This window comes from Danio aesculapii, chromosome 17 (assembly GCF_903798145.1).
Source record: "Danio aesculapii chromosome 17, fDanAes4.1, whole genome shotgun sequence".
NCBI lineage: Eukaryota > Metazoa > Chordata > Actinopteri > Cypriniformes > Danionidae > Danio > Danio aesculapii.
In genome coordinates this window covers 17483843-17501564 of record NC_079451.1, presented here as the reverse complement: position 1 = coordinate 17501564, position 17722 = coordinate 17483843, and the positions used below count along the sequence as shown (strand labels likewise).

The following is a 17722-nucleotide window of genomic DNA, read 5'->3' as shown; positions in this document are numbered from 1 at the left end:
GTTAAAGGGTGCTTTCACACCTGCCTTATTTAGTTCGGTTGAATTGCACTAGAGTTCTTTTTCCCTCTTTGTGCGGTTCGTTTGAATGCAGCAATCGCACTCGAGTGCGTACCAAAAGCGGACCAAAAAAGCGTACCGAGACCTCCTTGAAGAGGTGGTCTCGGTACGCTTTGAAACGAACCCTGGAGTGGTTCATTTGTCGTGAGAACATGATCCAAACTAAAACAGACTAAAACAGACCTTATCCGGCATATGTTTTACGCAGCGGATGCCCTTCCAGCTGCAACCCATCACTGGGAAACATCCATACACACTCATTCACACAAATACACTACAGACAATATAACCCACATGTTTTTGGACTCGTGGGAGAAACTGGAGAATATGTAAAATATCAACTGAAGATATTACTTTACAAACTGCCATGTAAATCAATCATTTGTATAAACATTTGCATGTTAGTTAATAAAATTAATGAAATGAATCCAAAATCTACATAAATATATATTTACACACGTCCGTAAGTAAATAAATACACTCAATGATGGGCTAAAAAATCTGTGTATTAAGCAGATTCCACGTAGACCTAGTTATGATATGCTTGTGTCTTTTGCATGCACAAACATGAACCCTCTCTTTCTGTCTGTGACTGACTGAAAAGCAAGAATTAGGAGATCTAAAATGTCATAACACTTAAAAATTAGGTTTGTATATTGCTTTGCATATTAAGGGTATAAAATCTAGCTGTGACAATATGTTAATGCTTACATTATACATACAGACTTGTTTATTACATATTTCTCCACCGAGATTGAACAGAAATATCAAAAAAACATCCGTTTATGTTTAATTAAAGACATTTAGATCCAGTGAAATGGCATTACTGCAGCAACAGATTGTATCGGGATCTGTGTTTGTGTGCTGATTCAGTGTTGTGTCTGAGCAATTGGTTGTGCATGATGTGTGACCGACTGACTTCTTGTCCCTGCTGTCATCCAGAGGTATGACTGACTGAGTGGTCTGCCGGTCAGTCTCTTAAAGCGTTAGCTGGTCTGTTACAAGAACAAGAGCCGATCACGAGCACTGCAGGGTTACAGCTTTAAGCCCACTTTGAAGTCTCTAATGCTGAACTTGTGACTCGACTGCTACTTGGAGCACATGGTCATCAATAAGGTGGCCCCCTTTTGATCGAGGGGAGCCTTATATAAATATATTCACCATGAAATAAGTCATAAGTAAGAATTTATCAAACCCCTTCCCTGGGGTTGCTTAACACTGCATTTGCACACTGCTTTAATCCCCCAGGTAAAGAAGCATTTCACATGTTTTCTCACCACTTAAAGTTATGATTATGAAATCTACAGGGTGCAGTGTGAAGCGATGAAATGTTAGCATGTCACTGCTAGTCGGTTAGCCACCAACAGCCCATCATGTGCCTCGTGTTTATGTGGTTGGTCTCGAAACATCAGGTTTTTCTAATGCGTCCAAAATTGAATACTGTATTTTCAGTAATAGGTACTACATTTGTTTTAAAGGATGGCTATTATGCAAAATCACTTTATTAAGGGGTCTAAACACAGTTGTGTGGCAACAGTTTGTGAATATAGCCAGCTTCTAATGCTAAAAACGTATTAATTATTTTTTTTAGAATCACACTTGATAAAAATAGTCAGCAGAAACACTTTGATTGACATTCTCCCTTTGTACATGTCATAAGATGGGGAAAGCCCCGCCCATTAGTGATGATCTCTCCCTCATTAGAATAGGACAATAGTCTTGTTTCTGAACCTGCCACTATGCTGACACATAGGCATTTGTAGCCCCGCCCTCCTTTGTAAAGAGGGCTGGGAGCACAAACTCATTTGAATTAAAAGCGACAGTCACCAAAATGGCACAATTAGGGAGAGTTTGAAAAAGTTATAAAACATTGTTTGTGGGGTATTTTGAGCTGAAACTTCACATACACACTCTAGGGACATGTACAACTTTAGGGAACAATTTTTCAAAGTGCTGATATGTGTAGCATCCACCTTGATTATGTTATGTGACATACAATGTTAGTTTTGTTGTTTCATCCTTTCCATTTACAAATCTTCTCCCATGGCTACAGTTGAAGTCAGAATTATTAGCCCCCCTGTTTATTTTTTTCCTCAATTTCTGTTTAATGGAGAGAAGACTTTTTTAACACATTTCTAAGCATAATAGTTTAAATAACTCATCTCTAATAACTGATTTATTTTATCTTTGTCATGATGACAGTAAATAATCTTTGACTAGAGATTTTTCAAGACACTTCTATACAGCTTAAAGTGACATTTAAAAGCTTAACTAGGTTAATTAGGTTAACTAGGCAGGTTAGGGTAATTAGGCAAGTTATTTTATAACGATGGTTTGTTCTGTAGACTATCGAGCAAAAAAATAGCTTAAAGGGGCCAATAATTTTGTCCTTAAAATGTTTTTTTTTATTAATAACTGCTTTTATTAAAGCCGAAATAAAACAAATAAGACTTTCTCCAGAAGAAAACATATTATCAGACATACTGCGAAAATTTCCTTGCTCTGTTAAACATAATTTGGGAAATATTTAAAAAAGAAAAAAAATTCAAAGGGGGGCTAATAATTCTGACTTCAACTATATACTGTATGAATGGTGAAAAATATCACCAGAAGTATTAAGTGATTAGGTTGCTTATTAGTTATTAGAAGCTTTCATACCAGGTAGTTGCAAGAACTCAGTCATCATAGGATCTAGCCTGAGAACTAATTTTCTCCTCGGAGCATTTTTCTGGACATTTTGGCACCCTGATTAAAAACTCTGAAGTGAAGGCAACAGGTAAATAATAGCTTGTCTTGTAACACTAAAATACTGTGTCAATGTTTAATATACTGTACTGTGCCAGTCAGCATGTGTTTATCACTTGTAATTATAAGGTGTTTATGTGTAAGTGTAACATGATGTAAGTGTAAGTTCAATTATTTGCCATTCATGAACTAAAATTTCTCAAATTTAAAATGTGAGATTCATTTAATGCGAGAACACATTACATTAATATATGTGCACCTATAATAAGCCAACAGAAAGCAGGTTGATGTGTTTACATGCGCAGCGAAATCTGGCAACCTAAGGGGCAGAAGTCTAGCCGTGATAATATGTTTCTCCTTAATGCTTACGTTATACACTTTAAACCCTGACTAACAATCTATGAACGTCCAGCAGTTGGCGCTGCACACCAATCTTGTACAGCACTGATAGTTCCAATAGTATCTGGATGCAGCCTTTATGATGCAAGCTGAGATTGCATCGCTTAGCGATGGAATCTCAGACACAAATCACTCAATGGAGCTAGTGACGTCACTGTGAGGGGTAGGGTTAGGGGTGGGGTTAGGTGAGCACATTCAAAAGCATTGGATGCAGCTCAGATTGCATCTGCACCGAGTCTGCAGCCAGACCCCTCTCGATAGTTCACATGCAGTTTGTGCATGCGTTTGTGAATTGTTGTAACATTGCGTAGTTCATTTAGTAATTTTTTAAGCCTATATCACAATTTCAGACTTCGTACAATAGGCCTCCATCTTCTCAGTATTGTGCAGTCTAAACAGTCTTTGGGTGGTTGCATGTAATAATTTTGCAGTTTTTGGACACTTTTAATGGATCTGCACTGTACATGTAGGCTGAATTTATAAAGACATAATTTTTGTGTGTGTGTGTGTTGAGGTCGGTCTGTCGGTTACTCAAGTAAAAGTACTTTTTGTCACTATTTATTAAAGAACAAATTCTAAATAAAACTATGGAATAATAGTAATTTGAGAATTTGTAATTCTTTACACCACTGTACCTTGCTCATATACTATTCTCCCCTAATAAATACAGTATAATAGAATGTATTTTAGGGAGTTTTTTAGAGATCGAAGCTAAAAAATGTCAACTGTTGACTCAATTGCACTAAACAAGGCCCTGCTTCTACCTGGTATTAGGGTGCATTTTTAGTGATCCAGGCCCAAGTGGTCAACTGAGATGCATAACCATTTCAACTTGATATTAACATGTATTTAAAGGAGTCATTAAAGGCAATAAAGCATGAATGAACCCATGTTATGTGACTTAAGAGCGACTGTGAACTAAGCAAATAAAAAAAGCGTGAGATGGTAATCAATGCAGTAAAATGTCAATGCCTTGTTTTGAAGCTCTTTCAACTTACGTCTCCTAAAAACATGCATTAACTCATAAGTGCTCTATTGTAGCTGTTGAACACATTCGACCACATAACCGTTTACACTACAAAAGCAATCCAGTCAAACATGTTTTCAACTGCCTCTGGAAGTGTTTAAGCGGTTAAGAAGTGGTTAGTGGACAAACTCAAAACATTATAGACCCAATTTACACAATCTGTATTTAGCATTGTCCACTTGCGATTTTAATGCATTTTAATATGCAAATGAGGGCAAAGATAATTTAATTATTATCTTTCTTGATGATATAGTCGTCAATAAATAATTATGGGGATGGCTGACAATAAAATCTCTATGTAAACAGGTCGGATGCTGAGTTAATCCAAAGCAAAAATGACTTAGCAACTATGCCAATAAACAGCTTTACAAACGTTCAGAATATGAACATTTAAGATGAATTATTAACCTCGGGTAATTTATGAGCGGGGTGAAAAGTGCAGCAAGATAACCCAAGATTCAGAATGACCCAGCTTGAACTGCTTCAAGTGCTGAAATGCTCTGTTGTGCATCCCCTGCAGAACCTCGGTTTGACCTCAAAGCTTAATAGGCTTTAATATCAAATTAACCAGGAAAAGGACAAGATGCTAACAGAGCCTGCACACTATTTTTCTTCTTTAATGACCTGGAGTTTTCCCGCTGAAGAGCTGCTAAACAACTTTCCACAACAAAACGTGCAGATCAGGGGTACGGCGGGGCTGGATGCTCAGCCAAGAAACAGCAGAGGCAAAACAAGAGGAGCACGACCCTGAAATAAAGAGGGGCCAAATAAAGGAGGCAGATAAATCAGCCAAGCAAACAAACAGCCCTCGCCGAGCCACTTAGCCTCCTGCCTCCGTGCCGCCGTGCCAGTGCTTTGTCACCGAGACCCACTGCTGCTGCACCCCGTCATTAGGCAATGGCATCTCAGCGGGAAGAGTAAACAGACATTAAATCAATTACAGACGCTCCTCGGTGACATCCAGGGTCTCTCGCAATGCCCCTCCTCCAAAACAAACACGCAACACATAGTCCTCACTGTCCTTGCTAACTGTGAACTGTGAATAAACAAATCACATGGACACGAAAGAGAGAATGAGCTTGGGGAAAGCCTTCATCTTGCTTTCTTTCTCTCTTGCTTTCTTTACAGCATGGCAGCCTCTGTGGCTCTCTCTCTGGTTGGAATCAGGTTTGGTTAATCCAAAATTAAAGATAGATAAGATGTCTAAGTTTTTATGGGTTATTATGTTTCTGTGAACATTAGAAGTAAATTTGGATTTTCTCAAACCTTTCAGAGGTGTCAACAGAATAAAGCCCTGTTGAAGTGTTGAAGCATTACAGTCTTATAGAACACATTGAAAGCAACAATCCACTCCACAATTTTTTTGGAAATAGGCTCATTGTTCAACTCCCCTAGGTTTTACCAGTTGAGTTTTACCATTGTTTAATCCATTCAGCTAATCTCTGGATCTGGTGGGAGCACTATTAGCTTAGCATAAATCATTGAATCAGATTAGACCATTAGCATCTCACTCAAAAATGACAAAAAAGAATTATGATAATTTTTACTATTTTTCTAATTTGTGTGTGCCTGCTGCAGCCTTGGTATAACAGCAAAGTTCCTTGACTATTACACCAGAATAAGAGTATACGCTACCTGACAAGGCAAGTCTTGTCATCGCAACACATGCTAACTTGGCTTCTAGTTGATCATTTGGAAAAGATTTTTCCGATGAATCATCTGTTGAACTGCATCCCAATCATCACAAATACTGCAGAAGGCCTATTGGAACCCGCATGGACCCAAGATTCTCATAGAAATCAGTCTGGTTTGGTGTTTAGTGGAGGAAAAATCATGGTTTGGGGTTACATTCAGTATGGGGGCGTGCAAGAGATCTAGACATTTATGCTGTCCATTACATTACAAACAACAGGAGAGCGCAAATTCTTTAGCAGGATAGCGCTCCTCAAACTTCAGATTCCACATCAAAGATCCTGAAAGCAAAGAAGGTCAAGGTGCTCCAGGATTGGCCAGCCCAGTCACCAGATATGAACATTATTGAGCATGTGTGGGGTAATAAGTTATTTGAGTCATTGCAGAGATGTATGAATGCAGTCGCCCAAGCTCATGGGAGTCATATTATCTCTTTTTTCACTGCACCATGACTTTATATTCTATCCTGTACATTATTTCAGTTAAGTGACAAGACTTTTGTTTCAGCAAAGTCAGATCTTACTGCCCTAATTAAATAATTAAAAATCAAGGCATGATAATATATTATTTAGGTAAAATAAGCGTAATCTAGAGGCTTTTGCCTTTCATATAAGCCACTTCTGATACCAAATGATCAACTAGAAGTTAGTATTTGTTGTTCCTAAAACTTGTATAGGCGACAAAACTTTTGTCAGCTAGTGTAGTTCCTATCTATATTGACTTTGAAGATAGCAGATTTAATTTTTTTGTCTGTCTTGGTACATGATGTAACTTCAGAAGTGAAGAAATGATCAAAGAGTTGTAAAATAAAACTAAATTAAATTAAATTTAATTTAATTTAAAAAATTTTATAAAAAAAACTAAATAAAATTAAAACTAAAAATAAAATAATTTTTTAAAAAATTACATTTAAAAAAATAATAAAATAAAATAAAATAAAATAAAATAAAATAAAATAAAATAAAATAAAATAAAATAAAATAAAATAAAATTAAATAAAATAAAATAATAAATTAAACAAGATGCTAATGGTCTAATACAATTCATTGATTTATGTTAAGCTAAGCTAAAAATGCTCCCGCCAGACATGGAGATCAGCTAAATGGATTCAAAAATGATAAAACTCAACTGTTTAACTGTTTACTGGGGAGTTGTAAAATTAACCTAACCTTAATAAATATTCCCTGATATTCAAAATGTGAGTGTAAGATTTGAATGTCCTATCCAGCCTCTTACATAAATGACTTGATCCCCATTATTATTAATAATTAATAAGAGGCTTTTTTCCTAAATCAGGATTTATTTCATGTAACTTGTTATTTAAACACTGATTAGACTCTTTTTTATGCATATATGTAAAATTGGTCCCAGATCTGCGGAAGGTGTAGTGCAATTTGAAAGCTTTTATAAATGAGTTATTAATGAGTTACTAATGAGGTAATACCAGCCATATGGCCTTCATTGAGCCATGTTGACGGGAAGTGGTGTGGGAGTGTTGGCGGTTCAGTCTTACCCGGCGGTTCAGTGCTGTTTTGCTGCCCTGCCGGCCCTGATCGCCGAGACTGTTTTGAGATAACTTCCTGTCCACGTCCTCTTGCCATGCTACAGATGGAGAGAGTCAGATGTTCAGAGGAGAAATCAGAGAGGAAAAGCTGAGCTGTTAGTCTATATTAAACACACTTGCACCATTAATAATGCAGATGACAAACCGAACAGATAGCTGACATGTAAATCAAAGAAATTACATTAACAAATCATATACATTCTGGCTATGCACAAAAGTGCCTTAAAGAGCACCAAGATGTTTGTTTATTTTCTTGTTCTGTTGCATGGAAGAAAGCAAGAAGTGTTACGAGATTGGGCGTTTATGCACAATTTGATTTATTAAATTAGAATTAGGTTAAAAAAACAGTTTGAGTGGGTTGATCAAATTTTGGGCAGGTTTACGATTAGTTGGGGAGGTGTGAGTTGATACAGTTATTGACAAGCCTATGCTTAGCCAATTGAGTGAAAGTGGCTGCAACATTAATCAAACATTCTAATCAAACTATTTTTTCTAAATCAAAATACCGAAGGGGGTAAAATATACTGTATATTTAAAAAGTTAAACTTCAGCTGTGCTCTTCAGCATCTTGTCAAGTTACAATCAACAACTCACTCCTGTTCTGCATTTAAAAGTAGGCCTAAAGGCGTACTCACACTAGTTACAGTTGCCTTGAACTATGCCGAAGCCAGATTGTCCCCTTTCCCCTCTCCCCCGACGGCCTGCACTCACACTGCTTTTACTTTCCGAACTTGAGCACGCTTACATCATTGATGACACGACTGTTCAGTTTAACAGGAAGAGAAGTGCTCTCGTTCAGCACAGTGGACATTGCTTTAGTTATATCTTTTGTATAATTTTTAATCGTTTGGGATGCAGCGATACGCAGTCAAATATTTTGCTGAACAGATCCACCACATTTGACGCTCATAAATTATCATAAAATTCCTAATGCTGCACGTATTAGGAGGTTTGCTGGTTTACGTTCAATGATAAGTAAGAATGATTAATAAATCCATATGAAACAGTCCCTTAAAAGTGATGTCGCATCTTCAGTTTGAAGCTCAGACACACTTTGCACTCACACTGCAAGCATAACGCCCAACCGAACTGCACTCTGGCACACCTCTTTGCACCCAACAAAACTGAATAATCTGCTATCATTTACCCACCAACAACACATTCTAATCTTTTCAGACTTTTATTTTTCCGTGAAACAAAAAATACATAAATAGTTAGTTAATGTCTATTCAACTTTATGGACTAAAACAGATCAAATGTTCTTTCAAATACGTTCAACTTAAAAAGTCACAGAGGTTTGGAACAACATTAGAAAAGCAAATTGTGACATATATATATTTTTGGTGTACTCACCATTTATTATTATTATTATTATTATTATTATTATTATTATTATTATTATTATTATTATTATTATTATTATTATTATTATTATTATCCATTTATTCCCCCAACTACTGCAATATATATGTACTTTTGGTTTTTGATAAAAGTTTGGACTTCAGCAGTCTCTATTTACTGACCATCGTTGTTCAGTTGATCAGCTCCATTGGCTGCTGTGGAAATGCAGAGTCTCTTTGCAGTGCTGAGGCCGCGGCTGTTGAGGAACACGGGCAGGTGGATGATGTTTCGCATGTAGTCGTGGCCGTTGATGTTGGAGTCGCGCAGCACACTGTTGAGGTTCTGGTTTATGGCTTTAATGATGATATGGGGGTCGCTGGCAAAGATGGAGATGAAGGGACCTTTAGAAAACAGCACTCGAACCTGCAAACAGAATAAACAAGCGGATGGTTCCTACTTATTAAAAGTGGAAAACACAAAAAGTGGAACTTGTTATATCTTGTTATATTTTTACTTGTGAAGCATTTTTTTCTAAAACCAAAAATAATAATGATAAAAAAGTGTATTTAAATGTGTTACATAAACGTAACTTAAAAGTTCCTTATTTAGTATTTGCTGTATAATGTTTTGGTATTTTTATATGATTCAATCTTCTTATTTTACATTATTTATTTGTACACTAATGTATTAATTAACATTAATAATAATTATAAAATGTTTGACCGTGTTAATTATTTTATCTTGAAGTTAGGTAATAAATACATCTGTTATCTGGTATGTGAAGTTCAATTTCATTACATAATTTATACTAATATATTAGGTTAACTAAGATTAATGAATGTTTATATAACACCATAATCAACCAGTGTGGTATTTATGTCAGGTTTGTTTTTTCAAAGAGAGGCCTGCATTATTGACCCCAAAAACAGTTTTCAAAGCAAGCCATTTAGCAGAGTGTGTTTTTGTGCTGTGAGTCTTTCATTCAACTGATTCATTTGGAAACAAATCTCAACAAAACTCTTTTTATGAACAGATCATCAAATCAGTAACTTAATCAATGATTCTTCCAAAAACTGATTCATTTAGGAAGAAGGAGTGATGCAGAGTTCATTCATTCATTCATTCATTCATTTTCTTTTCAGCTTAGTCCCTTTATTCATCAGGGGTCGTCACAGCAGAATGAACCATCAACTTATCCAGCATATGTTTACACAGCAGATGCCCTTTCAGCTGCTACCCAGTACTGGGAAACATCCATACACACTCATTCACACACATATACTACAGCCAGTTTAGTTTATTCAATTCACCTATAACACATGTTTTTGGACTGTGGGGGAAACCAGATCACCCGGAGGAAACCCATGCGTACACAGGGAAACATTCAAAGTGCACACTGTGACACGGCTGGGACTCAAACCAGTGATCTTCTTGCTGTGAGGTAACAGTGCTAACCACTGAGCCACCATGTCACCACTAATACAGAGTTGCTATGAGACATAGAAATAAAATATAATGTCTATAAATATCAAAAACTAGAACTTACGAAAAGGTTTCATAACTTGAATTACAGAATTAGATTAAGAAGTTTTTGTGTTCAGTGAGGCAGCATGGTGGCGCAGTGGGTAGGACGTTCGCCTCACAGTTTGAGCCTCGACTGGGTCAGTTGGCATTTCTGTATGGAGTTTGCATGTTCTTCCCGTGTTCGCATGGGTTTCCTCAAGTCCAAAGACATAAGTGAATCGGGTAAGCTAAATTGTCTGTTTTGTATGTGTGTGAATGAGTGTGTATCGATGTTTTCCAGAGATGGGTTGCAGCTGGAAGTTAATCCACTGCGTAAAACATATGCTGGATAAGTTGGCGGTTCATTCCACTATGGCAACCCCAGATTAATAAAGGGACTAAGCCGAAAAGAAAATGAATGAATGAATGAATGAATGTATGTATTCATTGACATATTCACAAGACATGTTTCTGTTTGTTTAGAACACTCAATATCAGCTCACACAATTCGTAAAGGATAATTATCACACACACACCTATAAAACCCTAAAAGCTGTGTCTCATTTCAGATGCTGCATCCTCCAAAGGATGCATTTGAAATGTGTTGCATCATCACGGCGCGATGAAGGATGTCTCATTTAAAAACAATTCGAAGGCTCCTTTAAACGCAGCATCCGAATGCGCCCTTCGTTTCCCAGGTAATGAAGGACACAACCGGTGGATCCTTTGCCTCAAACATCCCAAGATTCATTGCACTCTGATAACGGCAGGATGTTTTGAAAAGAAAACTCTGGTTTAAATGTATGAATTAGGTTTACTTTACTTCGATATCTTAACACAAGTTAAAAAGAGTATGACATGTCTCACTAAAGAGTGACTTTATAGACAGTTTACATGTTATGTACATGTATGGATCAAAGGAAATATATTTCCAGCTTCCGTATCCCTTGTTTTGCGTTTAGATCACTTAAAATCACTTTTAAATCAAATTAGTTTTAAAATCACTTTGAAAAAAAGTCATTACAATTTTATCAGCGCTTATTAACAGTAGCGGTTACCGTTGCCTGGTGATGAGATCCATTCTCTGTAGGCCAGATCTTCTTATTTCAAAACGCTCGGTTCAGCCTTTGTAGACTTCGAAGTACTCACCTTTGAAATCTGCATCCTTCGGAGGATGCAGCCTCTGAAATGAGACACAGCTATTTACTCTAGAATACACAAGACATGTCACTCATATCTTTTTGAATGGAGGAAAATTGTAACTGTCAATATGGTGAATAAAGCCCCACCTACTAGTACAGGAGCCAATCATTGATCACTATATGGTAAAAAAGCCTGCTTTCTACTACAGGAGCCAATCATTGATTACTATAGACTAACAATACTCTGGGGGAGGGGCTTGAATCAGACGTGAGTTTCTGCAGATTTTGTGTGATTTGGATGTTTAGAATGAAACTAAAAACACAGTTGTTGTTTATTTTATTGGTGATTCCTAATATGAAATTCAATCGTAAGCTTGGCAAGAAATTTGGAGAATTTAATGTTTCCCCATTCAGACAGAATGCCCAAGCGTACTGCCTGAGAGGCGTTTCAACGATGGCTGCCGAGTGAAATGACTTGCCTTAAAGGGACTTTGACGCTAATCAACAGAGGAAAATCTTCAGACTGGGCTAAGCCCTAACAGTGATCCAGCACACAGACCTAAACCAGAATATATGTACTATACTCAAAGTAACTAGTTACTGTAATTAAAAGTACTTTTCCGCAAAAACAAAGTAAGGGATTACTTTTGATGTGTATGTAATTTAATTACGCTTACTTTTAATGAACTTGCCTTGAATGGTGTAAATTAATTCAGCAGTTCTAGTTTAATCAATTCAGAGATGCAGAGTAACAATTTTTCAGCTAAAGAATGTTACACTCATCAAAGCGATTAAACATGCTTCAGAAAAAATGGGCTGAGTAAGAAATTAATGACAGTATTTGGAGTGAAATATGGCGTCATTACTTTGAAATGTTTATTTATTTATTTAATGTTTTTTGAGCTATAATATCTTGCTTGGCTCAAACATAAAGAATTAAAAGAGTTATTTTTTATTGTCTATCCTTTCAAATTTATAGACATTTTTAATGGTATTGAATAAAGTCATTGAATTACTGAGTAATTGAGTTACTTTTCAAACACAGTATTCAAAAAGTAATTTAAATACAATTTTAATGATTTAATTAGTAATTAGCTACTTTATTGAAGTAAATTACCCAACACTGACTATAATATACAAGCAGTCTTTTTGTCCCTCTTGAACTTTCCCATAGCTTCAGAACAAATGGCGTTATTTAGCTACTGTATAATCCAGTTAGAGCGTTCTACGTCACAAAAGCCTATAGTTCAAAATGCATGTTGTGTATCATGCGTATGTTCACACACAGGCTACTCTGTAATGCACTTCCACACACCCGTCCATGTACTAATCAGAATGTGACGGGACTTTCCGCACTAATGAAGAGCGATGTAACATGTATAAGTGTCACAGGATCCTGATTTGTAGAGCGTTTAAAAAGTACAGAATGGCATCGTTTAGCAATCGCTGTCAAATATCTGCTGACACCACGCTTCTCCACGCCAACTAAACGGTGCCACAAAGCACCATCTGCAATCCTACCTGTCATGTTTTCCTACAAAACACATCATTGTTATCAATTGGAACAACATTAAGCTTGAAGGATGAAAAAAAATCCAATTTGGTAATTCCTATCAAAATCTGAGACAAAAAGATCTGGATTTTAAAGAGATGTGGCTAATTGCGCCACAAAGGAAGCTTTGAGGCTGCCTGGTAAATGGGCAGATTTCATTAGCGGTGAACGGGCTGCCAACGCAAGAGGATTATACCCAAATAATGACATTTAGCTGAAGGAAATTCCATTAGTCCAGCTGGGAAAGAAGAATCTGAGCACCGATTCACATCCATGAGACGTTGGAGAGCTTGTTCTTCATACTGAGTGGACACGAGGCACCTTGTTTGTCCATTTAGTACAGAAAGAATGAGTCTCTTATATTTGAACAGCGGAGATGGATGGCTTGTGCCACCAACAGCTTCTTGGCATAGGTTGAATACACAGGGAAATGCGATGCTGACAGTGAATAAGATTTGTATGCTGGTGTTGGGTTATATGGGAGATGTTCCATGAGGTTTACAAGTCTAGGCTTAATGCTGGAGAGGGTAAACACACACATACCCCCACACACACACACACACACACACACACACACACACACACATGTACGTACCGTGTCGAGCATCTGTAACACTTTGTCCTGTTCACAAGAGTCTAGGCCATCGATAATGACAGCCAGTCGGGTCTGATTCTGAGTGAAGCCGTCAATGGTTTTAGCCATTTTAGCCATGAGCTCCACTTCACACTTCAAAACCTGAGGAAGAAAAGGACACTCATTAGTTGTACAAAAAAAAAACCCCAAGCTGTTAAACACAGAAACTTTTTGATTGATGGTTTATGGAAAAATAAAAAGTCAGTAAAAATATAATTGAATTAGTTAAAAAACAAACAAAGAGTTATATGAATAAATAAATAAATAAATAAATAAATAAATAAATAAACCACATTTCAAAACTTGACAGAAAAAAAAACAAATGAACTATACAAGCCAAACTTTTTCTGAAAATCTTTTTAATAAAATAAAGCAAAGATGTCAATTTCACTAATGATCCCGTAACTATGGTACAGATGTGAGCTCATTGTTTAAGAAAATAATGATCTAATCAAATCGAATAATAAAACAAAAAATTGACACTTAAGAAGTTTTAAGTTCACTTAAAAAAGGTTACATTATACATAGTCACCCACTGAAGCCAAGCAGGGCTGCTCCCAGTCAGTACTTGGATGGGAGACCACATGGAAAAGCTAGTTTGTTGCCGGAACTTGTGTTAGTGAAACCAGCAACCTGTGATCTGTGTGGGTTCTAACGCCCCAGTATAGTGAAGGGGACTTTTCTCCGTCTTTCGGATGAGACGTTAAACCAAGGTCCTGACTCTCTATGGTAGTTAAAAATCCCAGGATGTCCTTCGAAAAGAGTAGGGGTTTAACCCCGGCATCCTGACCAAATTTCCCCACCTGCCCCTGTCCATCATGGCCTCCAAACTATCCCATTTCATAATTGGCTTCATCACTCTATCTCTCCTCTCCACTAATTAGCTGGCGCAATATGGCTGCTGTCGCGTCATCCAGGTGGATGCTGCACACTGGTGGTGGATAAGGAGATTCCCCTCAAAAATGTGTAAAGCGATTTGAGTGTCCAGAAATGTGCTATATAAATGTAAGGAATTATTATTATTATTATTATTATTATTATTATTATTATTATTATTATTATTGTTGTTGTTGTTGTTGTTGTTGTTGTTGTTGTTGTTGTTGTTGTTAAAAAGCTGAAAGTCTTAATTTTTCTGAAATTTTTGGATTTATGGTGGTTGGACTAAATGGTTTAGGATCTCATCACTTTAAATAAATAAATTAATTAATTAATTAATTAATAGACACTTTAAAAGCTGAGAAAAAATAGCTGTACAGTACTTTTAAAACAATTTAAGAAAAGAAGGCTTAATTTTTCAAAAAGTCAGAGGTTTGTACTTATGGTGGTGTGATTAAATGGTTTAGGATCTCATCTCTTTGATAGGCCAAAGATAGGTCAAAAACTAAACTAAACAAAAATAAAATAAAATAAAATAAAATAAAACAAAAAGACATTTTAGAAAACCTAAGCATTAAATTATTTAAATACTATTAAATAAATAAAATCCATTATGGTGTGATCCAGACTCTTCAGTACTTTTAATAGAAATCATTTGAAAAACATCCACTTAAAAGGTTTAACTAAAAAGCACAAAATAAGGCCACTTAAGGTGAACAAGGAAGAAAAAGTGGAAGAATTAACATGGAAGAATTTTTCGGAGTCTCTCCAAATCACGCTTAGGCCACTCCATTATTCACTCATTATAAGAATGCAATAGACTGTAAATAAGCATTAGATGTTGTATGGGTTCACCTTCATGAATCCCTCACTCTTGAGTTTGTGCATGCGGTTGGCAGCGTTGAGCAGCCTCCTCCTCTGAGAGTGAAGCACAGAATCTGCCACCTGCCACCAGGTCCTGCAGTTTAGCAGCAGCGCCAGACCCACAACACTGGCCATGGAGATCAGCACCGCATTCACCGTCAGGTTCTCCGAGTCCACCTTGAAGATGGCCAGCAGAGCCATGCCTGTGATCAGACAGCCCGACGTCAACACGAACAACACGAAAGATGGCACGCAGCACGTCTTCTTCCACTTCTTTCCTGAAACGATCCAAAACAGACACACAATGTTGTGTTGGTGCACAGGTCCGTGAAGGAACATAATCATGAAACTAAAATGGGATTCAATCTGAAGTTGTAAAACTATATAAGTTTTAAATATCTGGTGCAAAAAAAGGATTTAGTCAGCCACCAACTATGCAAGTTCTCCCACTTAAAAAGATGAGGGCTGTAACTTTCATCATAGGTATACCTCAACTATGAAAGACAAAATAAGAAAGAAAAATAAAAAGAAAATCACATTGTAGGATTTTTTAATGAATTAATTGGTAAAATCCTTGGTAAAATAAGTATTCGGATAATTAAATAATTATAATAATATTTGGATGTGTTAAATATATAAATTCTATTTATTATGATAATATATCATTAGATGTGCCAATGCCTATAATATTTAAAATAATATAACTCATATATTGTTATTTTCTTCTTCTTCTTCTTCTTCTTCTTATTATTATTATTATTATTATTATTATTATTATTATTATTATTAACAAATAAATAAACGGTTTATTAAAATTATTTTGGGGTTTTAAAATAATATTTACAAAAAAGTATACTTATTGATGACATTACAATATTTATAAAGATAAAAATTTTAAATTTAAATATTATTTATTACTATTATTATTATTATTATTATTATTATTATTATTATTATTATTATTATTATCAAATAAATAAATGTTTATTAATATTATTTGTTTTTTTTATTATATTTAAAATAATTATAGTATAATATAGCATATAGTATTATATGTATAATTATAGATGACATTAAAAATAATAGTAATTATAAACATTTTAAAGATAAATATTATTATTAATATTATTATTACTATTATTATTATTATTATTATTATAAATGTTTATTCATATTATTATTATTTTTTCAATAATATTTACAATAATGTATATTTATTGTTGACATTAAAAATAATTATAAATATAAAGATTTTGAATATTCATTCGCCACAGTGGAATGAACCGCCAACTTATCCAGCATATGTTTTACGCAGCGGATACTCTTCCAGCTGCAACCCATCACTGGGAAACATTCACACACACTCATTGACACTCATACACTATGGACAATTTTAGCTTATACCACGTCTTATACCAAGTCTTTGGACTTGTGGGGGAAAGCGGAGCACCCGGAGGAAACCCACGTGAACAAGGGGAGAACATGCAAACTCCACACAGAAACGCCAAATGACCCAGCCGAGGCTCGAACCAGCGACAAGTCAGGATCTGTAGAGCTGCGCATCGATGGATTTGCTCTTCTGTGTTTGGATTCTCAGTAGTGAATATTAAACCACACTGAACTGAGCTAAACTGAACTGAACTTAAACACTGAAAACTGAACTACACTGTTTCAATTTACTATTATCTTCTATGTGAAGCTGCTTTGACACAATAGGTGAATTGAATTTAATTTTTAATATAATTTTTATTGAATATCAACATTTTTTAATATTTAAAATAATGTATATTTATTGATGACACTAAAAATAATTATAAAAATACAAACATTTTATATATAAATTCCATTATTTTTATTATTAATAATGATAATAAGAATTAATATTATAAAAATAATAAATTTTTATTAATATTATTTTGTTTTTTTATAATATTTAAAATAATGTATATTCATTGATGACATTAAAATAATTATAAATATAAACATTTTAAATATAAATATTAATATTCTTATTTATTATTAACAAACATTTTAATGATCATCAAAATTAGCTTTTATAAAATCACATTTAAGGTGATTTTGATAATAAATTATTCGACCTGTTAATATTTACAATACACAAAAATAATATTACTCATCTATTGTAATTTTATTATTATTATTAGTAGTAGTAGTAGTATTGACAAATAAATTAATGTTTATTAATATTAATAATCAAAATTAGCATTTATGAAATCAAACACATAAAAATGTGATTCTGATAATAAATGAGTAGATGTTTAAATGTTTGTAATATACAAAAATAATATTACTCATATATTGTTAT

General features: G+C 35.1%; 1 protein-coding gene across 1 annotated transcript in view; it reads right to left on the bottom strand.

Annotated features, from left to right (window-relative positions):
• Positions 1-17722, bottom strand: part of kidins220a (kinase D-interacting substrate 220a) — a 116996-nt gene that overhangs the window by 72539 nt on the left and 26735 nt on the right. The window contains 4 exon segments of the mRNA XM_056476730.1: positions 7434-7522; positions 9008-9248; positions 13618-13758; positions 15388-15674. Coding sequence (XP_056332705.1) covers positions 7434-7522; positions 9008-9248; positions 13618-13758; positions 15388-15674 — 758 coding nt within the window.